Here is a 20,161-nt window from a genome sequence, read left to right on the forward strand (position 1 = left end):
TCTGACTAGTGTAACAACTCCCCACTGTGATCAAAGTCTGACTAGTGTAACAACTCCCCACTGTGATCAATGTCTGACTAGTGTAACAACTCCCCACTGTGATCAATGTCTGACTAGTGTAACAACTCCCCACTGTGATCAATGTCTGACTAGTGTAACAACTCCCCACTGTGATCAATGTCTGACTAGTGTAACAACTCCCCACTGTGATCAAAGTCTGACTAGTGTAACAACTCCCCACTTTGATCAATGTCTGACTAGTGTAACAACTCCCCACTTTGATCAAAGTCTGACTAGTGTAACAACTCCCCACTGTGATCAATGTCTGACTAGTGTAACAACTCCCCACTTTGATCAATGTCTGACTAGTGTAACAACTCCCCACTGTGATCAATGTTTGACTAGTGTAACAACTCCCCACTGTGATCAATGTCTGACTAGTGTAACAACTCCCCACTTTGATCAATGTCTGACTAGTGTAACAACTCCCCACTGTGATCAATGTCTGACCAGTGTAACAACTCCCCACTGTGATCAATGTCTGACCAGTGTAACAACTCCCCACTGCGATCAATGTCTGACTGGTGTAACAACTCCCCACTGTGATCAATGTCTGACTAGTGTAACAACTCCCCACTGTGATCAAAGTCTGACTAGTGTAACAACTCCCCACTGTGATCAAAGTCTGACTAGTGTAACAACTCCCCACTATGATCAAAGTCTGACTAGTGTAACAACTCCCCACTGTGATCAATGTCTGACTAGTGTAACAACTCCCCACTGTGATCAATGTCTGACTAGTATAACAACTCCCCACTGTGATCAATGTCTGACTAGTGTAAGAACTCCCCACTTTGATCAAAGTCTGACTAGTGTAACAACTCCCCACTGTGATCAATGTCTGACTAGTGTAACAACTCCCCACTGTGATCAATGTCTGACTAGTGTAACAACTCCCCACTGTGATCAATGTCTGACTAGTGTAACAACTCCCCACTTTGATCAAAGTCTGACTAGTGTAACAACTCCCCACTATGATCAATGTCTGACTAGTGTAACTACTCCCCACTGTGATCAATGTCTGACTAGTGTAACAACTCCCCACTGTGATCAAAGTCTGACTAGTGTAACAACTCCCCACTGTGATCAATGTCTGACTAGTGTAACAACTCCCCACTGTGATCAATGTCTGACTAGTATAACAACTCCCCACTGTGATCAATGTCTGACTAGTGTAACAACTCCCCACTATGATCAAAGTCTGACTAGTGTAACAACTCCCCACTGTGATCAAAGTCTGACTAGTGTAACAACTCCCCACTTTGATCAATGTCTGACTAGTGTAACAACTCCCCACTGTGATCAATGTCTGACCAGTGTAACAACTCCCCACTGTGATCAATGTCTGACCAGTGTAACAACTCCCCACTGCGATCAATGTCTGACTGGTGTAACAACTCCCCACTGTGATCAATGTCTGACTAGTGTAACAACTCCCCACTGTGATCAAAGTCTGACTAGTGTAACAACTCCCCACTGTGATCAAAGTCTGACTAGTGTAACAACTCCCCACTATGATCAAAGTCTGACTAGTGTAACAACTCCCCACTGTGATCAATGTCTGACTAGTGTAACAACTCCCCACTGTGATCAATGTCTGACTAGTGTAACAACTCCCCACTGTGATGAAAGTCTGACTAGTGTAACAACTCCCCACTGTGATCAATGTCTGACTAGTGTAACAACTCCCCACTGTGATCAATGTCTGACTAGTGTAACAACTCCCCACTGTGATCAAAGTCTGACTTGTGTAACAACTCCCCACTGTGATCAATGTCTGACTAGTGTAACAACTCCCCACTGTGATCAATGTCTGACTAGTGTAACAACTCCCCACTGTGATCAATGTCTGACTAGTGTAACAACTCCCCACTGTGATCAATGTCTGACTAGTGTAACAACTCCCCACTGTGATCAAAGTCTGACTAGTGTAACAACTCCCCACTTTGATCAATGTCTGACTAGTGTAACAACTCCCCACTTTGATCAAAGTCTGACTAGTGTAACAACTCCCCACTGTGATCAATGTCTGACTAGTGTAACAACTCCCCACTGTGATCAATGTCTGACTAGTGTAACAACTCCCCACTGTGATCAAAGTCTGACTAGTGTAACAACTCCCCACTATGATCAAAGTCTGACTAGTGTAACAACTCCCCACTGTGATCAATGTCTGACTAGTGTAACAACTCCCCACTGTGATCAAAGTCTGACTAGTGTAACAACTCCCCACTGTGATCAATGTTTGACTAGTGTAACAACTCCCCACTGTGATCAATGTCTGACTAGTGTAACAACTCCCCACTGTGATCAATGTCTGACTAGTGTAACAACTCCCCACTGTGATCAAAGTCTGACTAGTGTAACAACTCCCCACTGTGATCAATGTCTGACTAGTGTAACAACTCCCCACTATGATCAAAGTCTGACTAGTGTAACAACTCCCCACTTTGATCAATGTCTGACTAGTGTAACAACTCCCCACTTTGATCAATGTCTGACTAGTGTAACAACTCCCCACTGTGATCAATGTCTGACTAGTGTAACAACTCCCCACTATGATCAAAGTCTGACTACTGTAACAACTCCCCACTGTGATCAATGTCTGACTAGTGTAACAACTCCCCACTGTGATCAATGTCTGACTAGTGTAACAACTCCCCACTGTGATCAATGTCTGACTAGTATAACAACTCCCCACTTTGATCAATGTCTGACTAGTGTAACAACTCCCCACTGTGATCAAAGTCTGACTAGTGTAACAACTCCCCACTATGATCAATGTCTGACTAGTGTAACAACTCCCCACTGTGATCAATGTCTGACTAGTGTAACAACTCCCCACTGTGATCAATGTCTGACTAGTATAACAACTCCCCACTTTGATCAATGTCTGACTAGTGTAACAACTCCCCACTGTGATCAATGTCTGACTAGTGTAACAACTCCCCACTGTGATCAATGTCTGACTAGTGTAACAACTCCCCACTGTGATCAAAGTCTGACTAGTGTAACAACTCCCCACTGTGATCAAAGTCTGACTAGTGTAACAACTCCCCACTGTGATCAATGTCTGACTAGTGTAACAACTCCCCACTGTGATCAAAGTCTGACTAGTGTAACAACTCCCCACTGTGATCAAAGTCTGACTAGTGTAACAACTCCCCACTGTGATCAATGTCTGACTAGTGTAACAACTCCCCACTGTGATCAATGTCTGACTAGTGTAACAACTCCCCACTGTGATCAAAGTCTGACTAGTGTAACAACTCCCCACTGTGATCAATGTCTGACTAGTGTAACAACTCCCCACTGTGATGAAAGTCTGACTAGTGTAACAACTCCCCACTGTGATCAATGTCTGACTAGTGTAACAACTCCCCACTGTGATCAATGTCTGACTAGTGTAACAACTCCCCACTGTGATCAAAGTCTGACTAGTGTAACAACTCCCCACTGTGATCAATGTCTGACTAGTGTAACAACTCCCCACTGTGATCAATGTCTGACTAGTGTAACAACTCCCCACTGTGATCAATGTCTGACTAGTGTAACAACTCCCCACTGTGATCAATGTCTGACTAGTGTAACAACTCCCCACTGTGATCAAAGTCTGACTAGTGTAACAACTCCCCACTTTGATCAATGTCTGACTAGTGTAACAACTCCCCACTTTGATCAAAGTCTGACTAGTGTAACAACTCCCCACTGTGATCAATGTCTGACTAGTGTAACAACTCCCCACTTTGATCAATGTCTGACTAGTGTAACAACTCCCCACTGTGATCAATGTTTGACTAGTGTAACAACTCCCCACTGTGATCAATGTCTGACTAGTGTAACAACTCCCCACTTTGATCAATGTCTGACTAGTGTAACAACTCCCCACTGTGATCAATGTCTGACCAGTGTAACAACTCCCCACTGTGATCAATGTCTGACCAGTGTAACAACTCCCCACTGCGATCAATGTCTGACTGGTGTAACAACTCCCCACTGTGATCAATGTCTGACTAGTGTAACAACTCCCCACTGTGATCAAAGTCTGACTAGTGTAACAACTCCCCACTGTGATCAAAGTCTGACTAGTGTAACAACTCCCCACTATGATCAAAGTCTGACTAGTGTAACAACTCCCCACTGTGATCAATGTCTGACTAGTGTAACAACTCCCCACTGTGATCAATGTCTGACTAGTATAACAACTCCCCACTGTGATCAATGTCTGACTAGTGTAACAACTCCCCACTTTGATCAAAGTCTGACTAGTGTAACAACTCCCCACTGTGATCAATGTCTGACTAGTGTAACAACTCCCCACTGTGATCAATGTCTGACTAGTGTAACAACTCCCCACTGTGATCAATGTCTGACTAGTGTAACAACTCCCCACTTTGATCAAAGTCTGACTAGTGTAACAACTCCCCACTATGATCAATGTCTGACTAGTGTAACTACTCCCCACTGTGATCAATGTCTGACTAGTGTAACAACTCCCCACTGTGATCAAAGTCTGACTAGTGTAACAACTCCCCACTGTGATCAATGTCTGACTAGTGTAACAACTCCCCACTGTGATCAATGTCTGACTAGTATAACAACTCCCCACTGTGATCAATGTCTGACTAGTGTAACAACTCCCCACTATGATCAAAGTCTGACTAGTGTAACAACTCCCCACTGTGATCAAAGTCTGACTAGTGTAACAACTCCCCACTTTGATCAATGTCTGACTAGTGTAACAACTCCCCACTGTGATCAATGTCTGACCAGTGTAACAACTCCCCACTGTGATCAATGTCTGACCAGTGTAACAACTCCCCACTGCGATCAATGTCTGACTGGTGTAACAACTCCCCACTGTGATCAATGTCTGACTAGTGTAACAACTCCCCACTGTGATCAATGTCTGACTAGTGTAACAACTCCCCACTGTGATCAATGTCTGACTAGTGTAACAACTCCCCACTGTGATCAAAGTCTGACTAGTGTAACAACTCCCCACTTTGATCAATGTCTGACTAGTGTAACAACTCCCCACTTTGATCAAAGTCTGACTAGTGTAACAACTCCCCACTGTGATCAATGTCTGACTAGTGTAACAACTCCCCACTTTGATCAATGTCTGACTAGTGTAACAACTCCCCACTGTGATCAATGTTTGACTAGTGTAACAACTCCCCACTGTGATCAATGTCTGACTAGTGTAACAACTCCCCACTTTGATCAATGTCTGACTAGTGTAACAACTCCCCACTGTGATCAATGTCTGACCAGTGTAACAACTCCCCACTGTGATCAATGTCTGACCAGTGTAACAACTCCCCACTGCGATCAATGTCTGACTGGTGTAACAACTCCCCACTGTGATCAATGTCTGACTAGTGTAACAACTCCCCACTGTGATCAAAGTCTGACTAGTGTAACAACTCCCCACTGTGATCAAAGTCTGACTAGTGTAACAACTCCCCACTATGATCAAAGTCTGACTAGTGTAACAACTCCCCACTGTGATCAATGTCTGACTAGTGTAACAACTCCCCACTGTGATCAATGTCTGACTAGTATAACAACTCCCCACTGTGATCAATGTCTGACTAGTGTAAGAACTCCCCACTTTGATCAAAGTCTGACTAGTGTAACAACTCCCCACTGTGATCAATGTCTGACTAGTGTAACAACTCCCCACTGTGATCAATGTCTGACTAGTGTAACAACTCCCCACTGTGATCAATGTCTGACTAGTGTAACAACTCCCCACTTTGATCAAAGTCTGACTAGTGTAACAACTCCCCACTATGATCAATGTCTGACTAGTGTAACTACTCCCCACTGTGATCAATGTCTGACTAGTGTAACAACTCCCCACTGTGATCAAAGTCTGACTAGTGTAACAACTCCCCACTGTGATCAATGTCTGACTAGTGTAACAACTCCCCACTGTGATCAATGTCTGACTAGTATAACAACTCCCCACTGTGATCAATGTCTGACTAGTGTAACAACTCCCCACTATGATCAAAGTCTGACTAGTGTAACAACTCCCCACTGTGATCAAAGTCTGACTAGTGTAACAACTCCCCACTTTGATCAATGTCTGACTAGTGTAACAACTCCCCACTGTGATCAATGTCTGACCAGTGTAACAACTCCCCACTGTGATCAATGTCTGACCAGTGTAACAACTCCCCACTGCGATCAATGTCTGACTGGTGTAACAACTCCCCACTGTGATCAATGTCTGACTAGTGTAACAACTCCCCACTGTGATCAAAGTCTGACTAGTGTAACAACTCCCCACTGTGATCAAAGTCTGACTAGTGTAACAACTCCCCACTATGATCAAAGTCTGACTAGTGTAACAACTCCCCACTGTGATCAATGTCTGACTAGTGTAACAACTCCCCACTGTGATCAATGTCTGACTAGTGTAACAACTCCCCACTGTGATGAAAGTCTGACTAGTGTAACAACTCCCCACTGTGATCAATGTCTGACTAGTGTAACAACTCCCCACTGTGATCAATGTCTGACTAGTGTAACAACTCCCCACTGTGATCAAAGTCTGACTAGTGTAACAACTCCCCACTGTGATCAATGTCTGACTAGTGTAACAACTCCCCACTGTGATCAATGTCTGACTAGTGTAACAACTCCCCACTGTGATCAATGTCTGACTAGTGTAACAACTCCCCACTGTGATCAATGTCTGACTAGTGTAACAACTCCCCACTGTGATCAAAGTCTGACTAGTGTAACAACTCCCCACTTTGATCAATGTCTGACTAGTGTAACAACTCCCCACTTTGATCAAAGTCTGACTAGTGTAACAACTCCCCACTGTGATCAATGTCTGACTAGTGTAACAACTCCCCACTGTGATCAATGTCTGACTAGTGTAACAACTCCCCACTGTGATCAAAGTCTGACTAGTGTAACAACTCCCCACTATGATCAAAGTCTGACTAGTGTAACAACTCCCCACTGTGATCAATGTCTGACTAGTGTAACAACTCCCCACTGTGATCAAAGTCTGACTAGTGTAACAACTCCCCACTGTGATCAATGTTTGACTAGTGTAACAACTCCCCACTGTGATCAATGTCTGACTAGTGTAACAACTCCCCACTGTGATCAATGTCTGACTAGTGTAACAACTCCCCACTGTGATCAAAGTCTGACTAGTGTAACAACTCCCCACTGTGATCAATGTCTGACTAGTGTAACAACTCCCCACTATGATCAAAGTCTGACTAGTGTAACAACTCCCCACTTTGATCAATGTCTGACTAGTGTAACAACTCCCCACTTTGATCAATGTCTGACTAGTGTAACAACTCCCCACTGTGATCAATGTCTGACTAGTGTAACAACTCCCCACTATGATCAAAGTCTGACTACTGTAACAACTCCCCACTGTGATCAATGTCTGACTAGTGTAACAACTCCCCACTGTGATCAATGTCTGACTAGTGTAACAACTCCCCACTGTGATCAATGTCTGACTAGTATAACAACTCCCCACTTTGATCAATGTCTGACTAGTGTAACAACTCCCCACTGTGATCAAAGTCTGACTAGTGTAACAACTCCCCACTATGATCAATGTCTGACTAGTGTAACAACTCCCCACTGTGATCAATGTCTGACTAGTGTAACAACTCCCCACTGTGATCAATGTCTGACTAGTATAACAACTCCCCACTTTGATCAATGTCTGACTAGTGTAACAACTCCCCACTGTGATCAATGTCTGACTAGTGTAACAACTCCCCACTGTGATCAATGTCTGACTAGTGTAACAACTCCCCACTGTGATCAAAGTCTGACTAGTGTAACAACTCCCCACTGTGATCAAAGTCTGACTAGTGTAACAACTCCCCACTGTGATCAATGTCTGACTAGTGTAACAACTCCCCACTGTGATCAAAGTCTGACTAGTGTAACAACTCCCCACTGTGATCAAAGTCTGACTAGTGTAACAACTCCCCACTGTGATCAATGTCTGACTAGTGTAACAACTCCCCACTGTGATCAATGTCTGACTAGTGTAACAACTCCCCACTGTGATCAAAGTCTGACTAGTGTAACAACTCCCCACTGTGATCAATGTCTGACTAGTGTAACAACTCCCCACTGTGATGAAAGTCTGACTAGTGTAACAACTCCCCACTGTGATCAATGTCTGACTAGTGTAACAACTCCCCACTGTGATCAATGTCTGACTAGTGTAACAACTCCCCACTGTGATCAAAGTCTGACTAGTGTAACAACTCCCCACTGTGATCAATGTCTGACTAGTGTAACAACTCCCCACTGTGATCAATGTCTGACTAGTGTAACAACTCCCCACTGTGATCAATGTCTGACTAGTGTAACAACTCCCCACTGTGATCAATGTCTGACTAGTGTAACAACTCCCCACTGTGATCAAAGTCTGACTAGTGTAACAACTCCCCACTTTGATCAATGTCTGACTAGTGTAACAACTCCCCACTTTGATCAAAGTCTGACTAGTGTAACAACTCCCCACTGTGATCAATGTCTGACTAGTGTAACAACTCCCCACTTTGATCAATGTCTGACTAGTGTAACAACTCCCCACTGTGATCAATGTTTGACTAGTGTAACAACTCCCCACTGTGATCAATGTCTGACTAGTGTAACAACTCCCCACTTTGATCAATGTCTGACTAGTGTAACAACTCCCCACTGTGATCAATGTCTGACCAGTGTAACAACTCCCCACTGTGATCAATGTCTGACCAGTGTAACAACTCCCCACTGCGATCAATGTCTGACTGGTGTAACAACTCCCCACTGTGATCAATGTCTGACTAGTGTAACAACTCCCCACTGTGATCAAAGTCTGACTAGTGTAACAACTCCCCACTGTGATCAAAGTCTGACTAGTGTAACAACTCCCCACTATGATCAAAGTCTGACTAGTGTAACAACTCCCCACTGTGATCAATGTCTGACTAGTGTAACAACTCCCCACTGTGATCAATGTCTGACTAGTATAACAACTCCCCACTGTGATCAATGTCTGACTAGTGTAACAACTCCCCACTTTGATCAAAGTCTGACTAGTGTAACAACTCCCCACTGTGATCAATGTCTGACTAGTGTAACAACTCCCCACTGTGATCAATGTCTGACTAGTGTAACAACTCCCCACTGTGATCAATGTCTGACTAGTGTAACAACTCCCCACTTTGATCAAAGTCTGACTAGTGTAACAACTCCCCACTATGATCAATGTCTGACTAGTGTAACTACTCCCCACTGTGATCAATGTCTGACTAGTGTAACAACTCCCCACTGTGATCAAAGTCTGACTAGTGTAACAACTCCCCACTGTGATCAATGTCTGACTAGTGTAACAACTCCCCACTGTGATCAATGTCTGACTAGTATAACAACTCCCCACTGTGATCAATGTCTGACTAGTGTAACAACTCCCCACTATGATCAAAGTCTGACTAGTGTAACAACTCCCCACTGTGATCAAAGTCTGACTAGTGTAACAACTCCCCACTTTGATCAATGTCTGACTAGTGTAACAACTCCCCACTGTGATCAATGTCTGACCAGTGTAACAACTCCCCACTGTGATCAATGTCTGACCAGTGTAACAACTCCCCACTGCGATCAATGTCTGACTGGTGTAACAACTCCCCACTGTGATCAATGTCTGACTAGTGTAACAACTCCCCACTGTGATCAAAGTCTGACTAGTGTAACAACTCCCCACTGTGATCAAAGTCTGACTAGTGTAACAACTCCCCACTATGATCAAAGTCTGACTAGTGTAACAACTCCCCACTGTGATCAATGTCTGACTAGTGTAACAACTCCCCACTGTGATCAATGTCTGACTAGTATAACAACTCCCCACTGTGATCAATGTCTGACTAGTGTAACAACTCCCCACTTTGATCAAAGTCTGACTAGTGTAACAACTCCCCACTGTGATCAATGTCTGACTAGTGTAACAACTCCCCACTGTGATCAATGTCTGACTAGTGTAACAACTCCCCACTGTGATCAATGTCTGACTAGTGTAACAACTCCCCACTTTGATCAAAGTCTGACTAGTGTAACAACTCCCCACTATGATCAATGTCTGACTAGTGTAACTACTCCCCACTGTGATCAATGTCTGACTAGTGTAACAACTCCCCACTGTGATCAAAGTCTGACTAGTGTAACAACTCCCCACTGTGATCAATGTCTGACTAGTGTAACAACTCCCCACTGTGATCAATGTCTGACTAGTATAACAACTCCCCACTGTGATCAATGTCTGACTAGTGTAACAACTCCCCACTATGATCAAAGTCTGACTAGTGTAACAACTCCCCACTGTGATCAAAGTCTGACTAGTGTAACAACTCCCCACTGTGATCAAAGTCTGACTAGTGTAACAACTCCCCACTATGATCAAAGTCTGACTAGTGTAACAACTCCCCACTGTGATCAATGTCTGACTAGTGTAACAACTCCCCACTGTGATCAAAGTCTGACTAGTGTAACAACTCCCCACTGTGATCAATGTCTGACTAGTCTAACAACTCCCCACTGTGATCAAAGTCTGACTAGTGTAACTACTCCCCACTGTGATCAATGTCTGACTAGTGTAACAACTCCCCACTGTGGTCAAAGTCTGACTAGTGTAACAACTCCCCACTGTGATCAAAGTCTGACTAGTGTAACAACTCCCCACTGTGATCAATGTCTGACTAGTGTAACAACTCCCCACTTTGATCAATGTCTGACTAGTATAACAACTCCCCACTGTGATCAATGTCTGACTAGTGTAACAACTCCCCACTGTGATCAATGTCTGACTAGTGTAACAACTCCCCACTATGATCAAAGTCTGACTAGTGTAACAACTCCCCACTGTGATCAATGTCTGACTAGTGTAACAACTCCCCACTGTGATCAATGTCTGACTAGTGTAACAACTCCCCACTGTGATCAATGTCTGACTAGTGTAACAACTCCCCACTGTGATCAATGTCTGACTAGTGTAACAACTCCCCACTGTGATCAATGTCTGACTAGTGTAACAACTCCCCACTGTGATCAATGTCTGACTAGTATAACAACTCCCCACTGTGATCAATGTCTGACTAGTGTAACTCCCCACTGTGATCAATGTCTGACTAGTGTAACAACTCCCCACTTTGATCAAAGTCTGACTAGTGTAACAACTCCCCACTGTGATCAATGTCTGACTAGTGTAACAACTCCCCACTGTGATCAATGTCTGACTAGTATAACAACTCCCCACTGTGATCAATGTCTGACTAGTGTAACAACTCCCCACTATGATCAAAGTCTGACTAGTGTAACAACTCCCCACTGTGATCAAAGTCTGACTAGTGTAACAACTCCCCACTGTGATCAAAGTCTGACTAGTGTAACAACTCCCCACTATGATCAAAGTCTGACTAGTGTAACAACTCCCCACTGTGATCAATGTCTGACTAGTGTAACAACTCCCCACTGTGATCAAAGTCTGACTAGTGTAACAACTCCCCACTGTGATCAATGTCTGACTAGTGTAACAACTCCCCACTGTGATCAAAGTCTGACTAGTGTAACTACTCCACACTGTGATCAATGTCTGACTAGTGTAACAACTCCCCACTGTGATCAAAGTCTGACTAGTGTAACAACTCCCCACTGTGATCAAAGTCTGACTAGTGTAACAACTCCCCACTGTGATCAATGTCTGACTAGTGTAACAACTCCCCACTTTGATCAATGTCTGACTAGTATAACAACTCCCCACTGTGATCAATGTCTGACTAGTGTAACAACTCCCCACTGTGATCAATGTCTGACTAGTGTAACAACTCCCCACTGTGATCAATGTCTGACTAGTGTAACAACTCCCCACTGTGATCAATGTCTGACTAGTGTAACAACTCCCCACTGTGATCAAAGTCTGACTAGTGTAACAACTCCCCACTTTGATCAATGTCTGACTAGTGTAACAACTCCCCACTTTGATCAAAGTCTGACTAGTGTAACAACTCCCCACTGTGATCAATGTCTGACTAGTGTAACAACTCCCCACTTTGATCAATGTCTGACTAGTGTAACAACTCCCCACTGTGATCAATGTTTGACTAGTGTAACAACTCCCCACTCTGATCAATGTCTGACTAGTGTAACAACTCCCCACTTTGATCAATGTCTGACTAGTGTAACAACTCCCCACTGTGATCAATGTCTGACCAGTGTAACAACTCCCCACTGTGATCAATGTCTGACCAGTGTAACAACTCCCCACTGCGATCAATGTCTGACTGGTGTAACAACTCCCCACTGTGATCAATGTCTGACTAGTGTAACAACTCCCCACTGTGATCAAAGTCTGACTAGTGTAACAACTCCCCACTGTGATCAAAGTCTGACTAGTGTAACAACTCCCCACTGTGATCAATGTCTGACTAGTGTAACAACTCCCCACTTTGATCAATGTCTGACTAGTATAACAACTCCCCACTGTGATCAATGTCTGACTAGTGTAACAACTCCCCACTGTGATCAATGTCTGACTAGTGTAACAACTCCCCACTGTGATCAATGTCTGACTAGTGTAACAACTCCCCACTGTGATCAATGTCTGACTAGTGTAACAACTCCCCACTGTGATCAAAGTCTGACTAGTGTAACAACTCCCCACTTTGATCAATGTCTGACTAGTGTAACAACTCCCCACTTTGATCAAAGTCTGACTAGTGTAACAACTCCCCACTGTGATCAATGTCTGACTAGTGTAACAACTCCCCACTTTGATCAATGTCTGACTAGTGTAACAACTCCCCACTGTGATCAATGTTTGACTAGTGTAACAACTCCCCACTGTGATCAATGTCTGACTAGTGTAACAACTCCCCACTTTGATCAATGTCTGACTAGTGTAACAACTCCCCACTGTGATCAATGTCTGACCAGTGTAACAACTCCCCACTGTGATCAATGTCTGACCAGTGTAACAACTCCCCACTGCGATCAATGTCTGACTGGTGTAACAACTCCCCACTGTGATCAATGTCTGACTAGTGTAACAACTCCCCACTGTGATCAAAGTCTGACTAGTGTAACAACTCCCCACTGTGATCAAAGTCTGACTAGTGTAACAACTCCCCACTATGATCAAAGTCTGACTAGTGTAACAACTCCCCACTGTGATCAATGTCTGACTAGTGTAACAACTCCCCACTGTGATCAATGTCTGACTAGTATAACAACTCCCCACTGTGATCAATGTCTGACTAGTGTAACAACTCCCCACTTTGATCAAAGTCTGACTAGTGTAACAACTCCCCACTGTGATCAATGTCTGACTAGTGTAACAACTCCCCACTGTGATCAATGTCTGACTAGTGTAACAACTCCCCACTGTGATCAATGTCTGACTAGTGTAACAACTCCCCACTTTGATCAAAGTCTGACTAGTGTAACAACTCCCCACTATGATCAATGTCTGACTAGTGTAACTACTCCCCACTGTGATCAATGTCTGACTAGTGTAACAACTCCCCACTGTGATCAAAGTCTGACTAGTGTAACAACTCCCCACTGTGATCAATGTCTGACTAGTGTAACAACTCCCCACTGTGATCAATGTCTGACTAGTATAACAACTCCCCACTGTGATCAATGTCTGACTAGTGTAACAACTCCCCACTATGATCAAAGTCTGACTAGTGTAACAACTCCCCACTGTGATCAAAGTCTGACTAGTGTAACAACTCCCCACTTTGATCAATGTCTGACTAGTGTAACAACTCCCCACTGTGATCAATGTCTGACCAGTGTAACAACTCCCCACTGTGATCAATGTCTGACCAGTGTAACAACTCCCCACTGCGATCAATGTCTGACTGGTGTAACAACTCCCCACTGTGATCAATGTCTGACTAGTGTAACAACTCCCCACTGTGATCAAAGTCTGACTAGTGTAACAACTCCCCACTGTGATCAAAGTCTGACTAGTGTAACAACTCCCCACTATGATCAAAGTCTGACTAGTGTAACAACTCCCCACTGTGATCAATGTCTGACTAGTGTAACAACTCCCCACTGTGATCAATGTCTGACTAGTATAACAACTCCCCACTGTGATCAATGTCTGACTAGTGTAACAACTCCCCACTTTGATCAAAGTCTGACTAGTGTAACAACTCCCCACTGTGATCAATGTCTGACTAGTGTAACAACTCCCCACTGTGATCAATGTCTGGCTAGTGTAACAACTCCCCACTGTGATCAATGTCTGACTAGTGTAACAACTCCCCACTTTGATCAAAGTCTGACTAGTGTAACAACTCCCCACTATGATCAATGTCTGACTAGTGTAACTACTCCCCACTGTGATCAATGTCTGACTAGTGTAACAACTCCCCACTGTGATCAAAGTCTGACTAGTGTAACAACTCCCCACTGTGATCAATGTCTGACTAGTGTAACAACTCCCCACTGTGATCAATGTCTGACTAGTATAACAACTCCCCACTGTGATCAATGTCTGACTAGTGTAACAACTCCCCACTATGATCAAAGTCTGACTAGTGTAACAACTCCCCACTGTGATCAAAGTCTGACTAGTGTAACAACTCCCCACTGTGATCAAAGTCTGACTAGTGTAACAACTCCCCACTATGATCAAAGTCTGACTAGTGTAACAACTCCCCACTGTGATCAATGTCTGACTAGTGTAACAACTCCCCACTGTGATCAAAGTCTGACTAGTGTAACAACTCCCCACTGTGATCAATGTCTGACTAGTCTAACAACTCCCCACTGTGATCAAAGTCTGACTAGTGTAACTACTCCCCACTGTGATCAATGTCTGACTAGTGTAACAACTCCCCACTGTGGTCAAAGTCTGACTAGTGTAACAACTCCCCACTGTGATCAAAGTCTGACTAGTGTAACAACTCCCCACTGTGATCAATGTCTGACTAGTGTAACAACTCCCCACTTTGATCAATGTCTGACTAGTATAACAACTCCCCACTGTGATCAATGTCTGACTAGTGTAACAACTCCCCACTGTGATCAATGTCTGACTAGTGTAACAACTCCCCACTATGATCAAAGTCTGACTAGTGTAACAACTCCCCACTGTGATCAATGTCTGACTAGTGTAACAACTCCCCACTGTGATCAATGTCTGACTAGTGTAACAACTCCCCACTGTGATCAATGTCTGACTAGTGTAACAACTCCCCACTGTGATCAATGTCTGACTAGTGTAACAACTCCCCACTGTGATCAATGTCTGACTAGTGTAACAACTCCCCACTGTGATCAATGTCTGACTAGTATAACAACTCCCCACTGTGATCAATGTCTGACTAGTGTAACTCCCCACTGTGATCAATGTCTGACTAGTGTAACAACTCCCCACTTTGATCAAAGTCTGACTAGTGTAACAACTCCCCACTGTGATCAATGTCTGACTAGTGTAACAACTCCCCACTGTGATCAATGTCTGACTAGTATAACAACTCCCCACTGTGATCAATGTCTGACTAGTGTAACAACTCCCCACTATGATCAAAGTCTGACTAGTGTAACAACTCTCCACTGTGATCAAAGTCTGACTAGTGTAACAACTCCCCACTGTGATCAAAGTCTGACTAGTGTAACAACTCCCCACTATGATCAAAGTCTGACTAGTGTAACAACTCCCCACTGTGATCAATGTCTGACTAGTGTAACAACTCCCCACTGTGATCAAAGTCTGACTAGTGTAACAACTCCCCACTGTGATCAATGTCTGACTAGTGTAACAACTCCCCACTGTGATCAAAGTCTGACTAGTGTAACTACTCCCCACTGTGATCAATGTCTGACTAGTGTAACAACTCCCCACTGTGATCAAAGTCTGACTAGTGTAACAACTCCCCACTGTGATCAAAGTCTGACTAGTGTAACAACTCCCCACTGTGATCAATGTCTGACTAGTGTAACAACTCCCCACTTTGATCAATGTCTGACTAGTATAACAACTCCCCACTGTGATCAATGTCTGACTAGTGTAACAACTCCCCACTGTGATCAATGTCTGACTAGTGTAACAACTCCCCACTGTGATCAATGTCTGACTAGTGTAACAACTCCCCACTATGATCAAAGTCTGACTAGTGTAACAACTCCCCACTGTGATCAATGTCTGACTAGTGTAACAACTCCCCACTGTGATCAATGTCTGACTAGTGTAACAACTCCCCACTGTGATCAATGTCTGACTAGTGTAACAACTCCCCACTGTGATCAATGTCTGACTAGTGTAACAACTCCCCACTGTGATCAATGTCTGACTAGTGTAACAACTCCCCACTTTGATCAAAGTCTGACTAGTGTAACTCCCCACTTTGATCAATGTCTGACTAGTGTAACAACTCCCCACTGTGATCAAAGTCTGACTAGTGTAACAACTCCCCACTGTGATCAAAGTCTGACTAGTGTAACAACTCCCCACTGTGATCAATGTTTGACTAGTGTAACAACTCCCCACTGTGATCAATGTCTGACTAGTGTAACAACTCCCCACTGTGATCAATGTCTGACTAGTGTAACAACTCCTCACTGTGATCAATGTCTGACTAGTGTAACAACTCCCCACTGTGATCAATGTCTGACTAGTGTAACAACTCCCCACTGTGATCAATGTCTGACTAGTGTAACAACTCCCCACTAAGATCAAAGTCTGACTAGTGTAACAACTCCCCACTGTGATCAATGTCTGACTAGTGTAACAACTCCCCACTGTGATCAATGTCTGACCAGTGTAACAACTCCCCACTGTGATCAATGTCTGACTAGTGTAACAACTCCCCACTGTGATCAAAGTCTGACTAGTGTAACAACTCCCCACTGTGATCAATGTCTGACTAGTGTAACAACTCCCCACTGTGATCAAAGTCTGACTAGTGTAACAACTCCCAACTGTGATCAATGTCTGACTAGTGTAACAACTCCCCACTTTGATCAATGTTTGACTAGTGTAACAACTCCCCACTGTGATCAATGTCTGACTAGTATAACAACTCCCCACTGTGATCAATGTCTGACTAGTGTAACAACTCCCCACTGTGATCAAAGTCTGACTAGTGTAACAACTCCCCACTGTGATCAATGTCTGACTAGTGTAACAACTCCCCACTTTGATCAATGTCTGACTAGTATAACAACTCCCCACTGTGATCAATGTCTGACTAGTGTAACAACTCCCCACTGTGATCAATGTTTGACTAGTGTAACAACTCCCCACTGTGATCAATGTCTGACTAGTATAACAACTCCCCACTGTGATCAATGTCTGACTAGTGTAACAACTCCCCACTGTGATCAATGTCTGACTAGTGTAACAACTCCCCACTGTGATCAAAGTCTGACTAGTATAACAACTCCCCACTGTGATCAATGTCTGACTAGTGTAACAACTCCCCACTGTGATCAATGTCTGACTAGTGTAACAACTCCCCACTGTGATCAATGTCTGACTGGTGTAACAACTCCCCACTGTGATCAAAGTCTGACTAGTGTAACAACTCCCCACTTTGATCAAAGTCTGACTAGTGTAACAACTCCCCACTGTGATCAATCAGCTTATAAGGATATTTAGATATTATTCCCCAATATTTTTCTTCATTTCTTGTCACTACAAGTCGCTAGACAAATAGTGACAAATAATTAGGTTGAGTACTTTATGGCTGAATGAAGAAAAATATTGGAGAAATAATACAATCATACCTCCTCAAACATAATTCATGAAAAATTGGGAAAAATAAAATAATGTTGATTTTGAATGTTTTGACTCATATTTTGGGTATGGGTAGTCATGACATAGGAATGACCAGAGTATATAAGAGATATTTTCTGTTCAAAGACAATATCTTTGCTTGTGCATGGTATAATGTCAAATTATTATAATTCAGTTGATATAGAATTCTATAACAAGCTGACAGTGAAATGTGTACCAGTGTATTCATATCATAGTTCCAGTAACAAAGACAGGCTAATCCTGGTTACATCAAAATTGACAAGTCCTACCTGGTTCTAAGCCATCTTGTTCGTCTATTGAATGACCTAGCTCATTATCTTTGTTCTCCCTGAATATAAGAAAACAGTTATTGTCATTGGTATAATTCAATTACATCATCTATGCTACACAGCTCTACATCATTGTCATTGGTATAATTCAATTACATTATCTATGCTACACAGCTCTACATCATTGTCATTGGTATAATTCAATTACATTATCTATGCTACACAGCTCTACATCATTGTCATTGGTATAATTCAATTACATCATCTATGCTACACAGCTCTACATCATTGTCATTGGTATAATTCAATTACATCATCTATGCTACACAGCTCTACATCATTGTCATTGGTATAATTCAATTACATCATCTATGCTACACAGCTCTAAATCACTGTCATTGGTATAATTCAATTACATCATCTATGCTACACAGCTCTAAATCAGTCATTAGTATAATTCAATTACATCATCTATGCTACACAGCTCTAAATCACTGTCATTGGTATAATTCAATTACATCATCTATGCTACACAGCTCTAAATCAGTCATTGGTATAATTCAATTACATCATCTATGCTACACAGCTCTACATCATTGTCATTGGTATAATTCAATTACATCATCTATGCTACACAGCTCTACATCATTGTCATTGGTGTAATTCAATTACATCATCTATGCTAAAGAGCTCTACATTATTGTCATTGGTGTAATTCAATTACATCATCTATGCTACACAGCTCTACATCATTGTCATTGGTGTAATTCAATTACATCATCTGTGCTACACAGCTCTAAATCACTGTCATTGGTATAATTCAATTACATCATCTATGCTACACAGCTCTACATCATTGTCATTAGTGTAATTCAATTACATCATCTATTCTACACAGCTCTAAATCACTGTCATTGGTATAATTCAATTACATTATCTATGCTACACAGCTCTACATCATTGTCATTGGTATAATTCAATTACATTATCTATGCTACACAGCTCTACATCATTGTCATAAGCATAATTCAATTACATCATCTATGCTACACAGCTCTACATCATTGTCATTGGTGTAATTCAATTACATCATCTATGCTACACAGCTCTAAATCACTGTCATTAGTGTAATTCAATTACATCATCTATGCTACACAGCTCTAAATCACTGTCATTGGTATAACTCAATTACATCATCTATGCTACACAGCTCTAAATCAGTCATTAGTGTAATTCAAGTACATCATCTATACTACTAAGCTCTACATCACTGTCATTGGTGTAATACAATTACATCATCTATGCTAAACAGCTCTAAATCACTGTCATTGGTATAATTCAATTACATCATCTATGCTACACAGCTCTACATCATTGTCATTGGTGTAATTAAATTATATCATCTATGCTACACAGCTCTACATCACTGTCATTGGTATAATTAAATTACATCATCTATGCTACACAGCTCTACATCACTGTCTGGTGTAATTCAATTACATCATCTATGCTACACAGCGCTGCATCATTGTCATTGGTGTAATTCAATTACATCATCTATGCTACACAGCTCTAAATCACTGTCATTGGTATAATTCAATTACATCATCTATGCTACACAGCTCTAAATCAGTCATTAGTATAATTCAAGTACATCATCTATGCTACACAGCTCTACATCATTGTCATTGGTATAATTCAATTACATCATCTATGCTACACAGCTCTACATCATTGTCATTGGTGTAATACAATTACATCATCTATGCTACACAGCTCTAAATCATTGTCATTGGTGTAATTCAATTACATCATCTATGCTACACAGCTCTAAATCACTGTCATTGGTATAATTCAATTACATCATCTATGCTACACAGCTCTAAATCAGTCATTAGTGTAATTCAAGTACATCATCTATGCTACTAAGCTCTACATCACTGTCATTGGTGTAATACAATTACATCATCTATGCAAAACAGCTCTAAATCACTGTCATTGGTATAATTCA

The 20,161-nt window shown here is 42.5% G+C and overlaps 1 protein-coding gene across 1 annotated transcript in view; it reads right to left on the minus strand.

The window, feature by feature from the left end:
- Nucleotides 1-20,161, minus strand: part of LOC144435964 (GRIP1-associated protein 1-like) — a 143,769-nt gene that overhangs the window by 88,713 nt on the left and 34,895 nt on the right. The window contains exon 7 of the mRNA XM_078124612.1: nucleotides 18,151-18,209. Within this exon, the coding sequence (XP_077980738.1) occupies nucleotides 18,151-18,209 (59 nt within the window). The remainder of the gene's footprint in view (nucleotides 1-18,150; nucleotides 18,210-20,161) is intronic.

This window comes from Glandiceps talaboti, chromosome 1 (assembly GCF_964340395.1).
Source record: "Glandiceps talaboti chromosome 1, keGlaTala1.1, whole genome shotgun sequence".
NCBI classification, from domain to species: domain Eukaryota; kingdom Metazoa; phylum Hemichordata; class Enteropneusta; family Spengelidae; genus Glandiceps; species Glandiceps talaboti.